The 17,018-nt window shown below is 39.1% G+C and overlaps 1 protein-coding gene across 1 annotated transcript in view; it reads left to right on the forward strand.

Annotated features, from left to right (window-relative positions):
- The window catches only part of BMERB1 (bMERB domain containing 1), a 51,286-nt gene that overhangs the window by 31,443 nt on the left and 2,825 nt on the right, over window positions 1-17,018 (forward strand). The window contains exons 3-4 of the mRNA XM_075165063.1: window positions 12,050-12,123; window positions 15,285-15,399. Coding sequence (XP_075021164.1) covers window positions 12,050-12,123; window positions 15,285-15,399 — 189 coding nt within the window. The remainder of the gene's footprint in view (window positions 1-12,049; window positions 12,124-15,284; window positions 15,400-17,018) is intronic.

Raw genomic sequence — 17,018 nt, forward strand, 5'->3', positions numbered from 1 at the left:
CTCACTGCTCAGATTACCCCAAGTACAGCACCCAAGAAGCCCACATACCCCGATCCAAACCTGAACTCTGTGCAGTTTACAGGGCACAGCTCTGAAAATTAAACTGTCTGGCAGACATCTACTGACAGCTTCCAGAAATTTCATAATTCCTGACTGGTGGACGAGTCAGGTATGTACTAATATCCATCAAAATTATTTTAAAATTCAGAAGATATCTTTAAGAAGGTGTTGCAATTCGTCCGCCTCTCTATACCAGGCCCACAAATCATGTACTGTCCACAGCCACAGCTGGTTTTTAGTGACAGACCAATAATTTACTGTTGAAGGGGAATACCTGTGTTTGCTCTTAGACAAATATAGATATTTCTGTAGTCTGCCTATCACTGTGTTAAAGAAAAACTTCCCCAAAATACAGAGAAAGTGAACATTCAGTGAGAACAGTGGAAACATGATTTACCCTGTTTAAAAGTGAAACACCACACATTTTTAAGTGAAGACCACAAATATCCGTACAGTTTCAATATATGTGATTTTTCTCTCTTTTGTACTGCTTTGTAGTCCTTTGTACGCTCTTTTGTCTCTGCCTTGCAGATAGAGGTGGAAATTCCTTACTGGTATACTAAATATAATGTGAGACCTCATTTCAGTAATTAAAACTAAAGCACTTAAAGACAAAGATACATTTAAACAGTGTAACTTTGTGGAACTCTGAAGTGAAGAAAAACATACAGTACAGGAAACTCCAGTTGACATCTCTGATTTTCAGATTTGTGAGGCTTCTTTATTGCAAAACACAGCATTTTAATTCTGAGTGAAGTTCAATAAAATTAGATGTTTGACAGCATGTTCTTAACCTGTCCCCTGAAATTTTTTGATCTGAAAAGCAAGGGAAGCAGCTGAACTCTTTTATCTATTTAACAGATTACATGCTATATACCAAAGTGAAATAGTTCATCTTGTAGTGTATACTTTAAAAGAGGCCAGCTTTTTGATAATGTTTTTCTTTTTATCAATACAAAGAAATAAAGAAAGCAAAATCAGCTGAAGCAATCTATTAACAGGTAATGATGTTTCTCAGACCTTGATGCAAATTGCAAGTCAGATATTAGCCTTTGTAAGGCTGTCCTTTGCTTTGCTCCATACTGTTATTTTCTCCTTTAAAAAGAAAAGGAGGGCAGCTGAAGACAGCTGTACTCTTCATATCCAGGAAGTCCGTACTATTTCCAGTTGAATACTTGATACGAAGCATTACCTAAAGTTTACATGGAACCAATTTTCAGATTATAAAATCAAGCCTTCCTCAATTAGGTAATGCCACAATTTACGTTGTGCATTTTAGCTCAGGCAACCGTAGTCATTGCCTCTCCTATGAAGAGGAGCTGAGAGAGTTGGGGTTGTTCAGCCTGGAGAAGAGAAGGCTTCTGGGAGACCTTATTGCGGCCTACCAGTACTTAAAGAGGGCTTATAAGAAAAATGGCGGCAAACTTTTTAGCAGGGCCTGTTGCGACAGGACAAGGGGGAATGGTTTTAAACTAAAAGAGGGTAGATTTAGACTAGCTATAAGGAAGACATTTTTTACAATGAGGGTGCTGAAACACTGGCTGAGGCTGCCCAGAGGCGTGGTAGATGCCCCATCCCTGGAAACATTCAAGGTCAGGTTGGACGGGGCTCTGAGCAACCTGATCTGGTTGAAGATGTCCCTGCCCACAGCAGGGGGGTTGGACTAGATGACCTTTAAAGGTCCCTTCCAACCCAAACTATTCTATGATTCTATATTGTGAAATTTCATAAAATCATGCTAGGAGCTGTTGTGACCATCTCCAGCCAGCCCAGGAAATGAAAATATAGCTTAAAGCCATCATATGCTATCTTCAGCTCTTCTGGGTTTATTTTCAGAAAAGCTGAGGACTCAGCACGTATTGATATGAAGGAGACAATATGTACGGAAAAGGATCAGTTTATAGCTAGCCAGCATTCCCCCTCATTCGCTTCTCAGGCTTCTCTCAGCTCATTTCTTAAAATGTTTTCTATAAAAAGAGTTTTGGGTCAAACTGTAAATTTTCAATCTGGCTTTGCTGTTAAGGAAAGCAAATATACCACTTCAGAACATGCACACTCTCTCTCCCTTTCTAATTCTCCTGTCCCACTTCTTTTTTTTTCTTTCCTGGTGAGATAACATACCCAAAAAGCCAAGGGAGCTGCTCAGGCAGCATGCTCTTCGTTGCACATTTAATGTGTTACTGCTATGGATACTTGTGTGTGGCTTCAGAAGCAGTTTAGGATTCATATCACTGGGCAGCATGGAAGTCTACCGTGCTGAAAGACACAATTGTAAAAATGGGTAATGCATGTGTTAGCTCAGCTTAGCTGATGGAGGAGACAGGCAGCAAAACCTCAGACCTCTATATGATATAGGAACAGATCAAAACTGAACCTCAAAATCATTTGTAGTGCAAAATTCATGCATTTTAAAATGTATTAGCATATTCTGACCCAGTAAATATTAATAGTATAGGTGAGATCTTATCACCCACAGTTACTGCCTATGCCTGTGAATAGAAAAGGTATGGAGTTCTTATAAAATGGCATTCACTGTCATCATGAAACATGCTCCTTGGGAAACCTGCCAGTGCCTGATACTGCTGGCTTTCCAGATGGAAAGCAAAACTTGAGCCAGCTATATTGGATGACCTTGAACTAAAACTGTGGAAGTTGCTTCCACCTGTGATAACTGTCTTGGGAATTTTTCTGCCATGTGGGTGATACTGAATGGCAATTTTTTAATGTAGAGGGAATATAAGATATTAAATAGTAAGCCCTATAAGGTTGCTTTAGGCAATTATTGAAAACAGTTTTACTTACCTTGTGAAACTTGTTTTATCTGTAAAAATATTATAAATATAACAGAGTATTGCTTAATGTCTGTGTGATTATTACATTGCTAAACTAATACTGTGAAAAAGCCAAATTCACCTCCACATTGACTTAGCAGAATTAAAATTGGTCATTGTCTTTGTACGCTCTCACTACACGTTATTAGATGACTCCCTCTTCTCCAGAGTGCTCATAATATCTACATCATCCCAATTCTCCATAGATCCATTCAGGTTTTTAGACCATTTTACACTATTATGTTTGCTTACTTGTAATCCCAGGAACAATTACCTTTTATGTACATAGGTTTGCTGCAACTTGACTTTGCCCTGGTAATAAACTCATACTAGCAGTCCCACAGCTTCATTAGCTGTCCAGACTACATAATTAATCCCTGTTTTGGTTTTTTTTTCTTGCTTCCAATCAGGCTTACTTTTTCTTTACTTGTATTTTTAACCTTTATCCTTTTCCCGCTTTGCAAAAAACCCATAAATCTCCCTTTTGCTGTTGTGACATTGATGTACCTATTGTTAGTAGTAGTAGAGGTGGGATAGTCAGTAATGGTCATTCTATAGGGTATTGAACATAATGGTAGAATCTCAAATTTAGGGCAAATTCATCATGGAGAAAAATTTATTCATTGTAAGGACAATAACACATCAACAGAGGTCAGATAGGATTCTCACCTTTATGTCTTTCGCAGTATGCACAGCACATTGGTATTTTAAAGTACAAAAAGGTATGTCTGCTGATTGCCTGGCTTTATGCAACCACATGCAAAGTGAAGCAACATCAAGCTACACAAGAACTGCAGAAGTGAGAGGTTAATTCCTTTGGTGATGATAACCTTCAATAAACCAACTTAGAAATCCTATGTTTTAATTTAGAATGAGTGCAGTAAATCTAGTAGGCTCACACAAAGTGGGAACATGAAACAAAGAGTCTCTCATTACTGGCTAAACTGGAAAAGTAATACTGTACTACAAAGCCTGCTCATGTGGAGTGTTTCCATTCTGAAGTGAGAAAAGGCAGCAATGATTGCTGTCTTTGTATGAACAAAGTTCATTTCAAATTTTAGTTACTTTTTCAACCAAATACTTTATCTCTGTTTCTAGTGACTCACTATTGTAGCATCAGCTGTGACTTGTCAGTGGCTTAATGCCACGTGTGCCAACAGTGACACACACTGAGCATCACCCTGGATAAGGGTGAGAGGGAGGGAGAGTGTAAAGAGATAAACAAGCTGTCAAAGATGTGAACAGCAGTGGTAACTCACTGGTTTTATATTGCTAAGCAGGTGTTCTGACTTTTGCTTTCTTGACTAGTTTTGATTCTTTCTCTGCTACTTTTTGTCTTTGTACAGTATATTATCTGTTTCCTCTCCTCTAAGGTTAAGCATGGAATTCTCTTAGGACTGTTTATTTATATGTACAGCATCTAGTACTTTTCTCTGAGTTTGGCAGCTAGCTATTACTATAGTGCAAAGAAGTAACACCAACAAAACCAGATTTTTTTTTCACGAATTGTTGTTGTCAGTGTTTTCTGATAAGATCTGTCTTTTCATGGAAAGGAGTAATGAATCTTTTTTCCTTCACAGTTCTATAATCTTAACAATACAACTCACTGTGAATTCCTTCCTTTTTTTTCCTGATTGTATCTTACTCTAGGAACATAGGATGCACTTTGGGATGCTGTAGAGAAGGAGGCAGTTGTGTGATGCTATATATTTTTCAATAAATATACATGTCAGGTTGTCCTCTTCATAGGATAAGGTACTATTAGGGAAAACACCAAGCCCAGCTTTAGGAGGGATACCATGGCTGTACCGTTAGGGAAAATACCAAGCCCAGCTTTATGAGGGATGCCATGGCTGTCCCATTGATACAGCCTGGTGTGGCACACACTCTTCTGCAAGATAGGATTAATTTGTGGCTGTGACTGTTTAACCTTTCCCATCCCAAGCACATTGCAATGGTGTCTCACCTGCAAATACCCAGAGTCCTTGAGGAAATAACCAGGAAACTGTAAACTGGGAAATGGTGCAACCTGGTTACTGTAATGAAAGTTGTCAGATACTCAAAGACTGAGGCTTCTGAGATCAGGGACAGCATTTCTAGGGGACTGCCGTGGATCTGGGAGCCTCAAGGATGTCAGCGTGCCCACTGTAGAACTGGGAACTCCTGGAAGGTCCAGCTCTGGTGAGGGTTTCTCAGCTCTTCAGATGGGAGCCTGGAAGCCTCAGAAACATGAGTTCAGGACAAAATTGCAAAGTTCCAGACTGTGCACTTTAAGCTGAAAGTATAAATACAAATCAGCTCTCAAAGAAGAAAGAAAAATACCTTTGTTCAGTTTGATGTCTCTGCAGAGCCATCTCCCTTGCCCTGTTTGACAGCAATCAATCAACCCCAGAGGAAAATATAACATTACACTTTCAACTGTGTAGCAGTAAAAATGCTACATTAAAATGCTCAGAAAGGAAAAGCATTTTTTTAGTGGTCTGTAATGATAAACATATCATTAGCAACGTATTTAATGAATTGTAGACTTAGTACCTGTTAGTTGAGATGTTTGTGTCTTAAAAAAGAAAAAAATGTAAGAGGAGGAATTTTTATTATTATTTCTGTTGGACAGCTATTTAATAGAAAATTTTCTTTAAATAGCATTTTCTACATGGAATATATGTTGTGGTTGTCACAAACTGCTGTTAATAGAAGAGGGAGCAGGTCTGGGTATCTTTAATCTTTTGACTTAGTAATTTTTAGGTCAGTAATTTAGCACTGTATTTCCAAATGCAACCTTTAATCCTAAAGTGTTTTTGATTTCCCAGTTCTTAGCTACCTGTGGTCTGGTTTGCATGAGTGGATGGTAGAATGAATTGTCTTCTATGAGACCATGTATCCAAGATAATGTATTCATGGTACATCATGCATGTATAGTACTCACAGTTATTGTGGCCCACCCTTTTGCACAGTTGATCTTCTTATAGGCAAGGATGCTCTGTAATAACATGTAGCTCTTGGCCTGTGGTATTTCAGTGGTCTCTCTCACTTGCCTTCTGCTATAAGTAGGAGAGTATAGATCAGTGATGATTCAACAGTGAATTGAAGCTTTTACATGCAGTCTTCTGTATGCTACTGCAATGGGGTTAGGTACTTCTGAATTTAAATCTAACTTCTCTATTGTATGTGTTTAGACAAATTAACTTAGTCAATTTTTGCCATGTAGAGAAATATTCCCCTCCCCAGTGAAGCATTTCCAGGAAAGCTCCTCTTGTTACTATTGAAGTTGACAGTAAAATATCGTAACTGGCAGAGGAGATGGCCAAGCTCAAGAGAATTTAACAATGTCAGTGAGAATGAAATACGGACAGCTTCTTTAGACACTGTTCTGAATTTCTGTGAAATATGCCTTAAATATGACCTCCAGAGACTGAGATTTTCAAGTCCTGCCATCTTCAACTGTCTGAAACGACAGCTGAATTACAACATTACTTTGCAACTTGTGGTCCAGCGCTTCTATCCACTGTTCCTCCATCAGAGAGCACTTTTAACAAGAAAAGATAGACACTTATTTTAATAGTTGAGGTTAATCATAGGACTTCTGATTTGTAACCTGACCTGCCAAGCAGGTTGGTCAGCAATCTGTTATCTTAATTGCCAGCTCTGTGTCTTCCAGCCTGAGCAGCACCAGGTGCTGAGCTAAATAACAAGGTGATAAACACACACCATAATGACTCAGACAACGTGTGCTATATTCATTAAACATCGCCTGTGATTTCACAGATTTATAATTAGAAGCTTTAAGAAACTGAGATGAGTTGACAGGGACAAAATGGAGTCAACAGTAGAAGAGAGGCATCCATAAACTTCTTGTTTTCTTCTATTCACAGAATACTTTCACCTTTCCAGATTCCCCAAAGGCAGCCTCCACTGATGTCCCTCCTCCCCACCTCAATCCTTATTTAATGAATCTGCAGCTTGACAACACATTAACATCTCTGTCTGTAGCAATTATTTTTTATTTCTACACAGCTTTTTACTTCAACCACCCAAATTTTTTCATCACTACTGGCTGCTCTTGGCTAGTGTTCAGCATGTTCATTGGTGACAGCACCAAAGAGATGATCTTCTTATCCCTGTATTGAAACCTTCTCGAGATCCATGTAATCATGTCAACTCATGACTTAGCATGACATCTGATTCTTAGGCCATCTAGACTGGCATTATCAAAGTCTTGAGAAACTCTAACAATTACAAGTATTTTACTTCTGCAACAGGAATATATTAAAACAGAACTAAAAATAACCTAAGTGCCTGCAAACCCTCTTGGAAGAGAGGGAAGGAAACCAACAAAACCACTCTACGTTCATTTTTAACTTCAAGCACTTTAATAACAGAAAACAAAAGAATCTCAGACCTCCTGTTATAGACATGCTAGAGGGAGCACAGATCTATTTCTAGCTTTGAAAGTCATTCAGCAAAGGCAGCAGCTCTCTAGACACACTGAACTGCTCTGTTTGTCCAGAAATCAAAGAAAAAAGATATTTGCTGCTTATGTAGCTGGTATTAATAGTTCTTACTCTCAAATCTTAAGCATTTGAAAACTTGCTGGCCATCTCTTTTTCTTTGGCTGACCGTTAAGGTGAGCGTTTAGCAATTTTCCTATTGCCCTTTACTATCATTTTTGCTTTTTGGCTCTAGATGGTACCTAGGTTTTACACTAGGGAATTTGGTTTTCTTCCTCAGCTGAAAAGACAACAGAAAAATTTAGCTGTTATGGAATAATTTCTATTGAAACAAAACAAACCACTTCTTCTCTGTCCAGTAATGATTGTTTCTTTTTTAAGTCCTGCCTGCCATTACCTTCCACAACCTCCGAGACCTGCCAGGGCACAGCTGAATGGGAGGTCTCCTCTCTGTTTCCTTGCCCTGCTCCCCCTCAGTCCAGATGGTGCACGGCAGAGGTGACTCATGCTGTCACCTCACTTGTGGATCTTATGGGAATGACAGCGCATAGAAGCATTCTTCTCCTTGTAACTGGACCACAGAAACGCGTATTGGGGCTGAGTCACTGGGCCAGATTACTGCAGACTCTTCCGACCCACTTATTTTCCTGTCATTTTGTGACATGTTTAGAAAATCTTTTGCTCATGCTGTTTATTCATTATGAGCCATTTTACCTTTTTTTGGGCAAACATAGAGTCTGCTTTTAGGTTTTGATGATATAGCTTGAAATACCAAGAGAGAAAAGAATAATACATGCTTATGTGGTATCTCCAAGCATACAGAGGGTTTCTTGCAATAAGCCATCAAGAAACAGAAAAGCAGAATGGCAGAGAGTGTGTCAGGAATACGTGAAAGCACACCAAGGATTCATTCCTAGTCCAATACTATTGCAATTACTCCAGGAATGGATTTGGGCTCTTAATAAGAGAAATGTTTTATCATGCTCATAACTCACATGTTTAAGAGAGCTGGGCAGACATTTAAAACTTGGCTCTAGGGGAAAAACTGGCATATTGTAACTGCTGTTTGCTTTACTGATGTTTTTTCTACAATATCAAAAATGATTTCACAGGGACTGGAAAGAATGTACTATCTATTCTAGAGAACAGAGAATCCAGCAAAGGTTGTTTGTATATTGCAAATTTTATGCAAATGTCTCAAGCAGCTTTGCAGATAAACCGGCCTGAAGGGTGTCATTTCAGTACCCTGTGCCATGCTGTATCCATAAGGAAAAAGCCATTGCATTCTGCACAGACCAACCTGACTGTGCTCCTCTCCTTCGAGAAAAGCACCAGGTACACAGGGAGCATAACAGTGCTCTTAAATAAGCTGGACAATAGTCTGTGTAACTTCTCTCCTTGTCTGTCTTGCACTCTGATAGATTTGACTTATAATATAGGAAAGAAAGTGCTGCAGAATTAGGCTCAGTGTGTTCTCCAGCTTCTCTGTAGAAGGTTAGGGGACACAAAGGAGTTTTGTTTTCTCTACTCTGCAGATTCCTGCTCTCTTTAAAATTCCCAAAAGCTCTTCTTACTTCCTAAAGAGGTCTGCTGGTAATACAAATATGCTCTCAGTCAACCCTGCTGACTATCCAGCTTTCAGATGAGAAATCCACTGGGATTTGATTTTTTTTCAGAAGCAGCATTAACTTCTCCTGGGCCTCTTGTAACATCTAAGAACCAGAGCATAAGGAGGAAAAGACAGAAAGATTCATAGTACCAGTACAGATTGAATGGCCTTCCAAGAGCTTTCTTTCCCAAGAGTTCCTCCTCTTCCCTTTTCTTTGAGGGCAACAAGGTGACTCTTGCCCAGGACAGCAATTGTAGCCCTACATTCAGTATTATTTGCTAGCAGATGTGTTATGTGCTTTATAGTTACAAGCAACTACACCTCCTGCTTTCATTAAGTCAGATGGATGAAGCCTTCACATGATTTTTATATGTCCCGTAGCCCTCCTTTAGTCATGTAACCTTTTTTTTTCCCCCCGTCTCTCTCTAATCAGCACCATGGAGTGGATGAAACACAAAGGCTGTTTGACACAGATGGGAGGAAAGATGTTCCATGTGCTTAAGGGGATTGGTACAGATGGTGGGTTTAGTCATCAAAATGCACTAGCCTACAGAGCTGGGACTCTGGAGAGGTCATCTAGCTTATGACTTTTGGAATTCAGATTGTCACAGAGCTGTTACAGCCCTTAAGTGCTTGGCCACGTACTTACTTCTTTCCTGGGAGTTATAAGGCAGGAACAAAATTTAGGTCTCAGGAAAAAGAGATGCTAAGAATATATATGGAGAGTGCTAGCTATATGCTCTGCAGTCAGATTAAAAAAGAGCCAAAATAATGGGAGGAATGGCAACTACAGTTGCAAAATGAGGCCAGTACCTTTGCCACAAATTGAGCATAGGGACCACTGAACATCGATGATCTTGCTTGCTTGGAACATACTGCCAATGATATTTTAAATTTCTGAAAATCCTGAGAGAAGAGCAGTGACATTAGCTTTTGGGAGTTCCTTGAGGAAGGCAGGAAGCCAAACTGATACAGCGAAATATTTTAGTTAGTATCTTTCAGATCTTCCCAGAATGAAGCCCAATCTCCCTGATACAGGAAAAAGAATATCCTCTTTCTATATGTCACGGAGCTCTGTTTTGTAGAACCTCACTGGTCTCTTCCCTAGTTGAGGTTCTGGCCACTATTATCATTTGCATACAGCAGTTCAATACTGAACGTTTCTCGCCAAGAAACTGTCATCTTTGTTAACCATAGTAATTTTCCTCAAATATATTAACACTCATTATAATTAATATAACACCCAAACTGCATGAACATTGAATGGATAAGGAGCTGTGAGGCTTGCTTACATCCCAGCGCATTTTGAATATTGATTCTCCTGAGGGGATAGTGTTTAAGATTGTTAATTGATAAAAGTAATTTCAGTACCATTTAGCATGATGGATCTCAAGAGTAAAACAGGCTTTGCTTGTGATCAGCATGAATAAGATGGGGAGCCCAAGAAAGAATAATCACCAGTATAAACGTCTCTGCCTCCAAGTGTCCTGAACACATGCAGCAGTGAACCATGGACTAGCCCTGAGGCTAGCATGCTGATCTTCCCAATAAAAGTAAGTCTTACAGGACAGATGTATGGTGGGAGAGCAGATCCACAGCGGAGGTGACAGTGGCACCTAAACAAGGAAAAGAGGTCAGCAATAAAGATTATTATCAGAGGTATTTCACTGTCGTATTTTGGGAAGAAAAAAGTAAAAAGGCAGCAGGAACAGCTGTCATAGCACAATGAAAGTAGCAGAACAGACAAGATGGAGTTAACTAAAGCAGCAAATAATAAAAGGATCAACATGTTTTAATAACATGAGCAAAGCAGCTGAAGGACAGCTCCCTGCGGAGACCTGTGTTCCATGCAGAGGCGGCAGGGAGAATAAAAGCTCTTGGGTTGTGATTAAAATCTTATTTGTGCCAGAAACACCTACTTCTTCCACTCCTCACTTAATTTAATAATTTGATTGCATTATCCTTTGTGCTTTCGCTCTCACATACACACACACACTCTAATCTCTCGGGTTTCCTCTCTTGAAATACCACTATGACAACCCATGTTCCGATAGCACTTCAGCTACCTTCAGGTGCTTAGGCAACAGACAATCCACTCTTCAGGCACAGGATTATGAAACAAGGACTCAGATCTGTGGGCAAGGATAGTGTTGATGACATCCGAGTTGAAGAATGTACAGTTAATCACAAAGGCTGTTTTTTATATTCTTCAGGGCGTGATTTCATCAGGAAGCCCCTGTTGCAGCCCTCAGAACCAACATCTGAGCCTTGGCTGCCAATATGGCTGAGACACTAAAACACAACATTTGCCAGGAAGCTAATGCTGAAGTTTGCTAGCTTCCAGGGGAATAATTCAGTATAGCAGCTCTCAGGATAGGTATCAGTTTCAATAAGAACTGAAGGTGCCGTTTATGCTGATGTTACAGATTTTTTTTTTAAGCTGTCTTCTGTGTCTTAACATTAATGGACTTTCTGCACACATCAAGGATTTGAAGCACTCATATCAACCATGGAAGACATTCACCCAAGGCGCAAGATCTCGAAATAGTTAGATGCCAAATTATGACAGATCTTTGGTATCAGGGCTAAGTAAGGTCACAAAGAAAATTGGTAGTGGAATATAAACTTTGTCTTGGCTGTGCCAAATAATGTATCAGCTTCTGCTGCCCCTTTCCAGGTTCCCTGTTATTCTCATCCTTACTCTTTTCCCTAGTGAAAACTGTTGCTGCAGTATGTGCAATATGGCATGCCTGTCTTTTTCATGACTATGAATGACTCTTCCAAAATGTTCGGTGACATTCAAGAAAGCAAAAGGCATCTGAAATAATCTGCAGTGACAGATATGACCTACACACAAATTAGATCCCAGTAAGACAAGTAATCAAGGGCTCGACAGGCATTTAGTATTAAATACCTTTTGCTATCTGTTAAAATTTGTGAGTGAACAATATCAGTATTCCAAGGTTAAACCTCTGCATTTCAAGCTTATGCACAGGTCCCAGGGAAGGGACAGTATCGTATATTCAGATGAGATCTGGCTGATCCCATCAACACAGGATGGAGTTTGCATGTCTTTGACTATGCTTTTTCTGTTTCTGCAGGATGGATGACATCCAGTTGTGCAAAGACATTATGAACCTTAAGAAAGAGCTGCAGAGTTTGGTAGCAATCCCAGGTAATGGCTATCTCCAACCCAATATTAGGATAATGCTTGGGTGATGCACAGGTAGGGTGGTGTCAGGAACACACCTCTGCCCCTAACGATCAGAAATCTCCCCCCAAGGCTGAGTTTCATACCTCTTTCCTCTAGTCTTTATTTTTTCTTCACTTTTTCCTTCCCATCTTTAATCTGCTGGTCTCTAAGTTTCTTTCCATGCTGTATTTCACTGCTCCTTTGACAGCAACCCTGCAAATATCACTCAAACAAGGTGCACGTTCCTTAATTCTTGCACTCTCTTGGCAATCTCAAGGGAACCAAGTGGCATGGAGATTGTCAGGTAGAAAAGACAGAGTGCTGAGATACCCAAGAAAAAAGGGAGAAAGGAGAGGGATTTATAACCATCACTGTGAACGTGATTGATTTTTTTCCTAGATACAGCAATTCACTGTCACACCTGTAGTTAAGTCTACTTTCTAGAATAAAGTAAAATGGGTTCCTACAAAAAGCAAGGGGCAAAAGTCTGCTTTCTCTTTTGCCTTAATTCTCTGCAAATTCACTGCTTTAAGGAGGGACAGAGTGGTGGGCAGTTTTGCAGTTCTTAGCTCCAAACTCCGGCTAAAATCAATGAGGAATTTTGCTTCACTACAGCTTTGCTGTTTTAGGTCATCCACAACAGCCCTAATCTGTTCAAGAAAAAAGCAAAACACTCAGCAACTGCAGTGGGCCATTTACACTAGATATTGTTGCATGGCCTCTAGCACTCTTCAGAAATAATTTGCTGCTGCCTAACTATTAAGGACAAGTTTTGACTCTCCTTTGGTTATCCTCATTTTCCCTCCCTGTATTTTATTGTGCAACTTTAACTTTCTCCCTAGAAAGGAGAGAGGAGGTCACTCATGAAATAGGAAACGGGTCTACTCTGAGGCCACATGTTCTTAGTTGTATAAGAACTTTTCCACTTTTCTCTGCACCAAACAAAAGTGGATTCATAGTCTTTCTTATTTTTCTTTCTTTATACCTCTTAGTTACTTATAGGTCACATTTTTAATTTCTAATAACACTGTTGGTACATTACTGGTTTAAATGGTATTGGAAAGGATTATGAATCCTAGAAAATATCTATGAATGATTCCCCTTGCCTCATCTCTTCTAGACTGCAGCTTTCCTACCCTTACTTTTAACTTAGTTAGGGTTGATCGGTTTTCTTTTTTTTTGTCGGCTTTTCTTTTTTAAAAACCTTTTAGAAACTATTTTCCAGTCACAAAGTCTTAAGCAGAGATCCACAGACAGCAGTTTCTACTTCGCACTTGGCAAATCTCAGCAAACTTAAGAATTAAGTATGCGCAGTTCCAGCAGCACCACCTTTTGGCAGACTCGCAACAAGAATACTTTTGTCTCAACAAAGACAAAGAAGCTGCTGGCATTCACACAGAACTAAGTGCTCACACAGCTTGTGCCTAACCTAGGAAAACACTTTCCGGAAATGGGTTCATTCATAACACCTTTATCATAATTTTCCTGTTAGTATACAGATTTTTATAGAGATACCTGCTCTTTGGTTTCAGTAGACATGAGATCAGTCTTATAGTACATAGGGTATGCAATACTTTGCTACAATTTAGGATGTATATATTTGGCAGGCAGTTTCCTGAAGGATATCATGGGAGAGCACTTCTGAATCTAGGAAAAGGATAGATTGAAATGAAGTAGAAAGTACCTTTTACCTTCAGTAGTGAGAGGAGGAGATCCCTTGCTCCATAGACATAAGAGGCAAAGCAAGAAAAAGCAGTGATTTCTAAGCATTCTCTTTTCTTCTCTGCTGCAAATTCAGCATTAATCACAGGAATTCTCCATAGGTAACAATGCAGAGGTCTTGAAATCTTCATAGCAGTCAATAACCACCTTCCTTTATCATTTCTAAAAGATAAAACACTGAAAATACACCACAGACAGCGCAGCCTTATGTTATATTACAAATTATTTCCTCTGCTACTGGAAGACCATAATTTAAAGTTCTCCAAGGAGCATGACTTTCTAAGATTGACACTTACAGAATTTCATTCTCTTAAAAATATATTCAAGGTGCTTTTATCTCACTTACTAAGGAACGGATCTATTGCAGAAATTCCCAGCAGTAAGTGTCCTGAAGTCTATGATCCAAAATTAAGCTGTATCAAACAATTATTTTCAAATGTCTTATTTATTTAGCTGTTAAAAATATCTTATAAGTTCAATCAGCAGACATAAAATAGCTCAGATGCATCAGACTGCAGGTAGCTTGCCTTTCTTCCCACAACTCTTATTGTACTTAATTTTATGGTTCTCTAAATGCAGTTCTACTGCTCAAAACCAAAATTCTTGATTTAATGCAAAGTGTCTTCTCAGCTAATCAAAATTTTCAGCTTCTTGAGGAAATATGTAGGCTGGGATTTGCCTCTGGCTTTTTCATCTCTGCTCCACTTGCTAAGTTTGAAGATTTCTGTCTTAACTACATTTGCTTTATAACCTTAAACTACAGCTCTGTAATCCCTAACATTCATGAGGTTTAGTTTGTGACAGGCACATCTTTCATGTCACAAAAAATGTTGTTTATAGACCAGTTTACAGACTGGTCAATTAACAAGGACATATAGTAATTACTCAGATTTTTGAAGCACAGGGAAAATAAACACTTTCATTTATTTTTCCACATTTTACAGTTGATGCTATTTGTGTGGATTTGCAGCTCACCTGCTTTACCAGAGTAGAAAAAAGTGTTGTAGTCAACAGCCAAAGCTGTCATGAAATACAGAGAAATGGTTCCTTTTGATGTGGTCTCATTTCTCCTGAGGTTAAAGGGAGTTTGTACCATGGATTTTAATGAAGCATCCTGGACTGTTTTCTTACCAAAGCTCTTTAAAAAATTCAAAGCAGTGTCTTGCAGAGTAATTCAATATTAAAAGTAGGCTTGGCAAGCCCCACAGTCTCCAGACCATTAAGCTGATCAGACATAACAGTAGCACATGGAAGAGAGAAAAGAGGCAGTGACCAGAACTTGCTGGGGTTTTGGGGATTCAGGTCTAAAGAACCATTGGCTTCAATCAACAATTCATTCTTAGACATCTGCGATATCCATTCCCCCCACCCCACGGCCCTAGAATCTAAAGTAATAGTCTCTTTTCTCTGTTTTTGACCAGAAAAAGAAAAAACAAAGATGGAGAAACAAAGAGAGGATGAACTGATTCAGAAGATCCATAGACTGGTACAAAAAAGAGATTTTCTTGTAGACGATGCAGAGGTGGAGAGATTACGGTAAGAACTAAAAGCAGCTGAACTTATGAGTGAGATTTCACAAGTCTAATACTACACTGGAGTGATATTGACAAAATTTACGTCGACATCAATGGGAGAGAATTGGTCCTTTAAAACAACTTACCAAGTTAAAAGCCTCCTCCCAGTTCCATAGGAAAAACATTAAAACTAGATTACTGCACTTCTGTGGCTTTTTATCCCGTTAATGATTCAGTCATCTCATGACTACAGCGGGGTTTGGTCTCTTACTTTCCTACCAGGAAGTGTCTGGGCATTTACCATTAAAAAGAGAAGGATTTGTGCTGCTACCAGAGGATCCTCTTGGCATGAAAAGTAGACATGAAATGGAATTCTACCAGGGGCATATTTGTAGACATCTAAAATCTGCCTTTTTTTTTTTCTTTTTTAAAAAAATTATTGATGTTGTCGGGCTTTATTATTACTATTCTCACCCTGCCATAGCAAAAAAAATGAGAACGCAATCACTAGCACAGGTCTACGCAACCTAAAGCATAAGCGAGTTCAGAATGGTTTCGTCTCAGTATCTTAGCCCAAAGTTGCTGAGAAACCTGTGGTCTTCCTCAAAAGTTCATTTCCAGCTGTTGCACTGAGATCCCAACACTCTACAAATAGCGAGAGTTTTGCTATTAACTTCCCCTGTCTCTTTCAACAGTAAACATTCAAGGCTCATCAATCCATTTATCCTAACTGACAATATCTCTTCCAACACATTTAAATTCTAAGCAAGCAAGGGACAGGAGAGGAAAAAAGCTTGCCAGAGTCCTACAGCTGATCAAAGAGAGCTGGCCAAAGTCAACAGCTGACAAGAAGCCTGAGCTAGTAATGTAATCCAGGGCTCTCAACTGCTGGTTCGATGTGCAAATTGCAAAAACCTCAGCAGCAGCCAGACAATACAGAAGCCTAATTGTAGGCTACTGAAAATGTACTGCTATGCACTATGCAGATGTGAATACATTAGTGTCAATTCACATTTGCAGTAAAACCTGAGGCTTTTCTTTAAAACTCTTGATAATAAAATCTGCTTTTCCTCTAAATTGAAATATTCAATCAGTGTGCTCATTGTTAATGTTTAAGTAACAAAATAGCAAAGAAACTAACATGGAAATATCATTAATAGATACAATCAAGGTTAGCAACACAATCTTTTTATTTTGGGCCTAATGCTGTCATCTTCAGGGAGAGAGAAATATACATGGTTTTGGTAAACACTAACAGCAGAAGACCGTGAGATCCAGTCTTTTGTCTAGGCGGGCCTTTAAAAATAAGCAGTACAATCCCAGCAATATCTATCCTCTCTTTTACTTTGTAGAGGAAGCATTGTGAAACATTTGTGAGGCCAACTTAAAATAGGTGATACATTATGGTTTAAATCCACTGACTAGGGAATATAATGAATCCAACACTATCAGAGACAAGTAAAGAACCTTGGGGAAAATTCTCTCTGAATTCTACAAGAAGTTTGTTACAGTTTTCATTTAGGCAAATATTTTGCTCTTTAATAAACAGCAAAATTAAGTGTTTTTAAAAAAAGAACAAGTGAATTGCTTACTAGTGATTTGATCCTAGGTACTCTAGCTTTTACTGTCCCATTTACAGAG

The sequence above is a fragment of the Calonectris borealis genome, chromosome 16 (assembly GCF_964195595.1).
Source record: "Calonectris borealis chromosome 16, bCalBor7.hap1.2, whole genome shotgun sequence".
NCBI classification, from domain to species: domain Eukaryota; kingdom Metazoa; phylum Chordata; class Aves; order Procellariiformes; family Procellariidae; genus Calonectris; species Calonectris borealis.